Consider the following 7,947-nt stretch of genomic DNA (forward strand, 5'->3'; position numbering starts at 1 on the left):
ATATTAAATTTTAAAAAAAAAAACCTCCCTCACCCCGTCCCTCTCCCAAACTGCTCTCCCCTATAGGAGTGACCAAAATCACCTGAGTTAATCCCATGCCAATAGCAAATTTAGTAAGAGCTTTCAGGCGAGCAAGTGAAAGCTCTAAACCCGTTTCAGACAGCTGAAAAGGAAAATGTATAATAGTTACGAGGTATTCTACAAGTAATCTGCAACTTAAGAAAGCCAAATAATATAGAAAATGCCAAGAAGATGACCAACCGGGAGTGGCGACGGTGGGGAGAGAAAGAGGGAAGGGAGAGCGGTGGTGGGGGGAGAGTTATTATTTTTTTATTTTTAACCGATAAGCCTTTAATTTATAAAATGAAAAATTACACTTATATTCAGATGTACAATCATCAAAGGTGGAGCTAGAAAAGCCATGAAAAAAAGCCTGCCTTCCCATACTATACCATATCATTAAGAACATAGAGCCTGAGTTTCCAAACAAAATATAGGGTAAGAACTTCAAATGACATTATAATAATATATACATGCATACATATATAGTAGAATAAAAAGGGCCAAAGAAGAATCCAACAGCCATTCTTCCATGAAATTAAAAAATCACAAACAAGATTCAAACCAAAAGCAACAATGCTACCCATATTAAAGCTAAAATCACCATTTTAGTTTCAAAGCCAACACTGTCATACCTTCCGGCATGGGGACTCTTCCAACAGAGAACAACACATGATCCATCCCACCTCCTTGGAAAATAATACTCGGAATGCAGGCAATCTTCCGTACTGAACCATGTACATACTACATCTCTAGACAACAGAGCATCAAAATAAGCTCCAATGTATGGAAAGGACCCAACAATATCAAAAATATCTCACCAGGGTTGTATCACAATACACATTGGCCAACTTGTATGTTTTGCTAAAAAAGCAGCATGTTATTAAAGATAGAAGAACACTGACTAGTAAGACTAAAATCTGGAAGGGGCTATCATATCAACCTTTAAATATCCTCGGAGAGCTCCACCGTAGCTGCATAAGGCAATGGTATGGCTAATCGCACTCCTTCCAGCATATGGCATCATTTGCTCGTATAATACTTCAATGTGTGAATTCAAAACTTCTGCCATCATGACTGTCCTACAACCAAAGACCGCTGAGAGAGATCCAATATCAGCTTTTTCTGCTGGTCGTTGATGTGGGGTAAACATGCATGTAAAAGATCAACTGGCATTTCTCTTTTAATTGCTTTTGTAACATCTGATTCATCGATGGCCATATTTGGTTTGACCTGCATACGCAAGGACTGCATCACAGTATCATATTTGTTTATGCAATACTTGGTAAGAAGGTTAAAGAATTCGTTGAACGAGGCCCTCCAAAGAGATTGATTGGCCATATTGTAATTGCCAGCAGCTCTAAAATCAATCATGAGTTTTGTTGCCCTATCAAGAACAGACTTCAGAATAAGAGATGCCCAATCTCCACTGGGATTTCCAAGAGGGCGAAGAGGGGGCTGCTCTGAAGAACAAACCACAGCTGCAAGACAGACACTAAGTGCACGAAGATCCATGCCATGAACACATGAGGAAATAACCTTCGAAAGGTTATCAGTAGTTTCCGCTCCTGGATCAGTCAGAAGGCCTCCAAACAAGAATCTTAAATGACGGAAAATGGCCATGCAGACAATTCGCATAGGCTCATCACCTGGAAAAAGAAGCCGAAGGTACCTTGCAAGCAACTTCCGGCCTTTGGGGAGGGCAACTATCTGTAAAAACACAAGATCATCCTTTTGAGCAAGTTCATCTGTGTGGCCATTCTTGGCAAGTGGGTCATCCAATTGAAGTGATGCAGCCAGCTCTTCCAACAAAACCTGTCGTCTTCGTCTCAGCTGGGCTCCACCATCCTGCAACTGATTAAACTTCAATAACCGATCAATATCATCTACATCAAGAAGAAGGCATAGACCATCCTCTATTGTAACTCTAGCAGCAAGCATTGGTTCCAGTTCAAGGGGCATATCAGAAGCTTTCTGATCATTGTTGGTGACAAAGGAAGAATTTGGAGGGTCAACTTCAAGAAGAGGGCGAGGCCTGCGAACTGAAGAGAAAGGTACCCTCCCAAGAGCATCAACTTGGAGAAAAGCGTGTGGCTCAGCATTTGCACGTGCTCGGGAAGGAAGATCCCTGAGATGAGTTGGACAAAAATGATGTCTCAATGTTGCCCCAGCAGATTTTCTTGCAAGACAAGCTTGGTGGTAATAATCATCCACATAAGGATCATTACTGTGAGTTGCAGCGAGCTGCATTCTAAGAATGCCCTCAATCTCATCAGTTGACATGTATTTGGATCTAAATTTAGGCCATCCAATATCACTCTTCATTCCACTGCTATCAAAGCCCGGCTGAGAATACCTACTTTTTTGAGCTGATTTTGGTCTTTGATCTCTCAGATCACCAATACCAAGTATAGCTTCAAATTTGTTCATTAGAGGTGGTGATGGAGAACGATGAGGATTAACCAGTTGAGATTGAACCCCTGATAAATGGCTAAATGATGGCTGAACAGGGTGCTGCAGCCTCTGCTGGTGTGCCTGCAGCTGTGGCCTTAATTGTGATGTAATCAAACCATTTTGATGAGGTAACTGTTGTTCCAACATATTGGTCAAAACACTGGAATTATCTCCACCATGCAATTTTGGCTGGCTCCCCCATTGATTTGATGGCAAACTATTGCCAGAAAGAACAGGAGCAAAGTCGGGCATATTCCTGCCATAATTTAACCCCTGATGTAAATGTGGCATTTGAAACTGAGAACTAGAGAAGCCAGAGAGATTTGGTGAAGGTGCCATTTGTGATCCACCAACCATATATGGATTATTCAAGTGACCAGAATTTAGGTTTGGTGAAGCTTGATGGGATCTGCCACCAGGCGGAGGGTATGGCTTGTTATAAGAAGAATTTGGAACTAGAATTGGTTCACTAGAAAAATGTTGCTTTTGCTGCTGCTCAGGGTATGAGGATGTCCTGTAGAGATGCTTTGAGTCCAAATTGGGTGACAGTTGTGATGACCAGTGCTTGTCTCTGGGAACACTTTCAGTTTCAAGAGCCTGCTGACCAAGCCAATAAGGTAATTCCTCCCCATGTGCCCATTCAGCAACAGATGAACCTTGATGGAGAAAACCATGGTCAGCATGATGATTGTTAAAAGGTATTAAAGGAAACCTTGCAAAGTGTCAGATGATGATTATTGATTATGATAGTAATGTGTCATCGTGGAACACATTAAGCAAAGGAAGGGAGCGAATTCTTAAACATTTGTTAAAACATTTAAATTTTAAGCTTCTTGATATAATAAAAAGTTCTTCAGCATACACATTAAGGTTGTTCAGTTCCAACGTTTGGATATTCAATGATGTTCAGACTTTAGATGCTTAAGATACTTGAATAACCCAACCCACTCAATAGGCAACCTCTTAACCACCAAAGGGAATCCATCCCAGAATTTTAGTAAAACTATCTATCATCTTATCTTCTACTCAACTATATTACAGAAAGCATATCCACTGCACCTAAGGATTTATATGCATAATACAAACTGTATAGGAGTCTTATCAAATGTTACAAGCAATGACCTTACGCCAAATAAATTGATCATAATCCGGATATAACCAACCCACATTTTTCTATTCATTTTATCTAGATATGAAATCAACAACCTAAAACACGCCGGAAACAGTTATCCTGATCTATTTTTTTGATATTTCTTCAACTTCATCCCCGGATATCTTATTTCATCAGCATTGATACCAAGTATAACATATAAAGAGCTATAAGAAACAAAACCAAAAATGATTGGACCTCAAAAACATAAATTAAGTAATGAGATAAACAAATTCACCTTCTCTAGATCCCCTGTCACCAACAATCCCTGAGCCTCTTGGTCCATTGATGGTTGTGTTCAACTGCAACAAAATCACAAGGTAACATAAGCAAACTCTTAATCATCAATGCTAGACCAGAATTAACCACCAAGAATCATGCATCTCCATACTTGCCAGAGGTGAACTGTGGTTTCCAGAAACATCAAGGAAAAAAATAGGAACTTTATCCCTTTATGGCTTTTTAATAGTACAAAAGATTTTATCTAGAGACTAGCAAACAAGGAGATATAAATTAAAAGGAAATCATCTTTTTGAAGAACTATAAGAAAATTAACCCAAATTATAAAGCAAAGTTAAGGTTCATTATAAAAACAGCTTAATGCTAATGCCAATGCTCTTACTTGACAGTTATAATAGAAGTTTGGAGGACCAATCTCGTTACAACACTGTTGGTAGAGTTTGGAAAGGAATTGGTGAAACATTTTTTTGTCAATCTTAAGAATCTGAACAAGCTTAAAAGTAAGGTGGGGCTTCAGTTTGATACCGAGATTTCATCCTTAAATTCAGTCAGCATGGAAATAAGGCCTAAAGCTAACAGTAAATTTGGTTCCAGAGGCATCTGCACCAACTATTGCATGATTGAACTCTCAACAGATCCATTTCTAGCATAGTTGAGAGGATTAAACTGATTTAGCCACACGTATGAGAAGACAATACATTATTAGTTAACAAATGAAATTAGAAGCTAACCCTTAGGACAGGAAAACATCTTTTGAGTATACCACTATTTCTAAAATATAGTAAATTATGTAGTGGACTTACCTTTGAAAATGAAGAGAAATTAGACCAAGCATCAAGCATATGAAATATTCTACTAAAATCAAATATGAGATGAATGATCTTGAAAATTAGTTAGTTACATGTGCCAAAAGTATCACCTAAAGTGATGAACTCTTGATTAGAACATGAAATTTTAACTGCATTAGAAACCATTTTAAGTTTCCTATTCCAGGGATACAAGGAAGAACAACTCAAGAAGAAAGGGACAGTCTTCTATATCTTGCAACACGGGTTGAGTTTTTGTCTAAAACTTCTGCATGATGGGTATAAAACATCCCACAAACTTATTCCATCAAGGAGGCTTCATATATAACTAGAAGTTGTAAACTCAAATATCCTTATCCTTCTGAGGAAAGAGGTGTTGTGAGAAAAGTTTCAGGTTGAAGGTGCAAGGGAATTCATATAATTCCAGGTCTTTCCCTCAATAAAAGGAACAGATAAATAAAGCACACGAGAAATCCTTGAGAAAAGCTCCCAAATACCTTCTCAACATATTTTCTCTGGGAAGCGATAGCATATGAGAAACAACAAATGTTACTTCAAGAAGCACCTAAGTACAAGTAACACAATCTCCAAAACAAATGCAGGATAACCAAGCCACTACATCACGGCAGCTTGTACAATATAACTTTCTCAGAAAGAAGTACACAAGAGCTAATTTCTCATTGTGAAGAAGTCACAAAGAGAAGTAAATTAGTTTCAGAAAACAGCCCAACCAAGATGATTACGCTGTCAACTTATAAATAACATTGCCTCAAGGTTTGTAAAGTCTTGCAGAGACGTTTAGAACAATGTATAATATGAGCTACTGCAAAGTTTTACTCCACAAACAAAAATAGAATGCCAACCACTAATCAAATGTGGAGGCCTCTATCTGTTCAAGGGCACAGGGGAAAGAAAAGCATCCACCATAACTCTAGAAGGCTACTTATTAGCATCATTTTTAGAAGGGAGAGATTTACTTCTCAAGCAAGTAACCGCTGCTTTTGTCCTACATTGTATAAATTTGCAAGAACAATGAAGAAAGGAAAAACAGAACCGAAAAGAAAAAGAATATTAACCTCTTCTCCATCAAATAAAAACTCCTCTTCATCAAGTCCAACTGCGGGTAAATCCTCCTCCTCATCTAATCCCCCCAATTCAACTTCCTCAAGAACATCATTTCCGAAAAACGCATATTGTGATGCATCAAATACTGCACCTCCTGCATCATAGTAAAGCTAATTTTACTAAAAATATACTCCTAAACAGAAGAGGAAAAAAATATCACAACATAAGGTACATGTCATATCACTAAAAATAGGTGTCGACAAGTGTCCCTGAAAAGAACATCAATTAATCCAAACTTTTCACCAGAACATAAAGTCCACACAAAATTATGCAAAAATAATAATGATAATAATACAAGAAAGAAGAAGGGGTCTTTGTTTTACCCTTTCCCTTAAGATCAAACAGCAAGCAATCAACTATCTATTCTAATCCACCATGCACCGCCACAAAAGCAACTTTTTACTGTATGCCCAAGGCCAAGGGGATGCCAAAACAGTTAGACACACAAGTTTGATCCTTGGAATTGGCAGAGAAGGGAGAAAAATGTCTCCATATGTACTATAAGCATTTTTCTCAAATGCGATTATTCGAAATCAAAGTCAATTAATATAACCAAAGCAACAGCACATTTAAATCATAAAGCTGCAGTACCTTAGTACTCAAAATTCAAACTTTATAATTCCAATAATGTAAAAAATGCCAATGCCACTATGAAACAAAGCAACAACCTAAAACTAGAATCAAAATGTATTATTCACAATATAATACCTAACATAAACATTGGAAACCCAATAATCCCAGATCTAATTTCATTATTTTGTTAAAAAAATCAATCAAGTTCTTAACTTTAAACATTTCAATTTTAACTTAGTTGAAATTTGAGCTTAAACCAAACTATCAAGCTAACCCAAAACTAATTTTACATACAAAAAAGAGAGTATAAATTGAGTAAATTAAAAGAAAAAGGAATAAAATATCAGACCTGTAGAAGTATCGCCAATTTGCTTAAGATTCTCAGAAGCGTCCATTTTTATCTACAATTCAAAATTACAACAAAAAAGAGAAAAAACCAAAACAAAAATCTCTCACTATTAACTGAATCTTCAACCAAATTGTTTCTTTCAGGCCAAAAAAATAGAGTAAAATAATTTATTTATTTTTTAAATAAAGGAATTCAAAGGGGGAAGGAATTTGAAAAAAGAAAAAAAGTGGTTTAAAAAGCAAAAACCCTTTGCAAAGAAATGGCCTTTTCTTCAAGTCAAAATTATCGAAGACGAGAGATGGAGGGAGGAACCCTAAAGAGGAGGTAACAAAAGGGCAATTATTTTATATTTATTTATTAATAATTATTGGACAGATAGATTAAAACAGAGCTAGGGATTGAAGTGAAATCTGTTTTTGTAGAGAAAATTAAAAACCGAATAATAATAATAATATTTTTTTGGATAGAAAATAACAAAGAAAATCAAATAGAAAGGAAAATAGTGAAGATTGATACATTTATTTACTAAAAAAATTATAATGACTTTAAACTTAGGGTTTTTATAGGTTTGGACGAATCACGTGTATTGAACTTGAATCTCGAGTATCTCTTAATCACAAGTTAATTACTCATTCTTACTATAATTCTACCAACAGATGCTACAGTTACATATTCTATCAATTTGATTCTAATTCTAAGTAAATTAATAAATTTAACCCATCATATTTACAAATTCTATTAATTTAATTCTAAAATTTTCTCACCAAAACTTTCAACACTATATATGTTTATCCCCTCCCCTCCCACACTATATTTCACAAATATAAAAAATAATTTTCAATTTTTTTTTCAAACTTTTCAATGAAACAATTTGCTAAATTTTGACTTCTAACAACAAAACAATAGATTGTTATCCAAATGAACAATCACACATTCATTTGTGGGTCAATTTTTATTCTAATATTGCAAAAAAATTTGATACATCATTCAGATATTATTGAATATTTTATTCACAATTTATATAAACGCACATCCATTCCATTTATTTTATATATTTATATACATACAAAGTTTAATGAGCTCCATTTTCAAGTCTTCTTGCAGCGAATGATGTTGATTCAGTAGCATTGAAAGTATTTATATTTTTGGAATAGAAGATAAATGACTCACTCTTTCTAGAAATTGGTTCT

The 7,947-nt window shown here is 35.8% G+C and overlaps 1 protein-coding gene across 2 annotated transcripts; it reads right to left on the reverse strand.

Annotated features, from left to right (window-relative positions):
* Positions 1–425: 425 nt before the first annotated feature.
* Positions 426–7,335, reverse strand: LOC107928350 (protein PAT1 homolog). Of its 2 annotated transcripts, XR_001692602.2 has the most exons (5): positions 6,758–7,276; positions 5,787–5,929; positions 3,903–3,966; positions 1,004–3,170; positions 426–812 (listed from the first exon to the last, which is right to left on the reverse strand). XR_001692602.2 is itself a non-coding variant. In XM_016859548.2 (4 exons), exons 1-4 carry the CDS (start codon positions 6,801–6,803, stop codon positions 1,132–1,134), a joined length of 2,292 nt encoding a protein of 763 aa, XP_016715037.2. In that variant the 5' UTR covers positions 6,804–7,335; the 3' UTR covers positions 426–1,131. The 2 variants fall into 2 exon arrangements, 1 of the variants encoding a protein (XP_016715037.2); XM_016859548.2 differs by having other exon boundaries at positions 426–3,170; positions 6,758–7,335.
* Between the last annotated feature and the right edge of the window lie 612 nt (positions 7,336–7,947).

This window comes from Gossypium hirsutum, chromosome D08 (assembly GCF_007990345.1).
Source record: "Gossypium hirsutum isolate 1008001.06 chromosome D08, Gossypium_hirsutum_v2.1, whole genome shotgun sequence".
NCBI classification, from domain to species: Eukaryota; Viridiplantae; Streptophyta; class Magnoliopsida; order Malvales; family Malvaceae; genus Gossypium; species Gossypium hirsutum.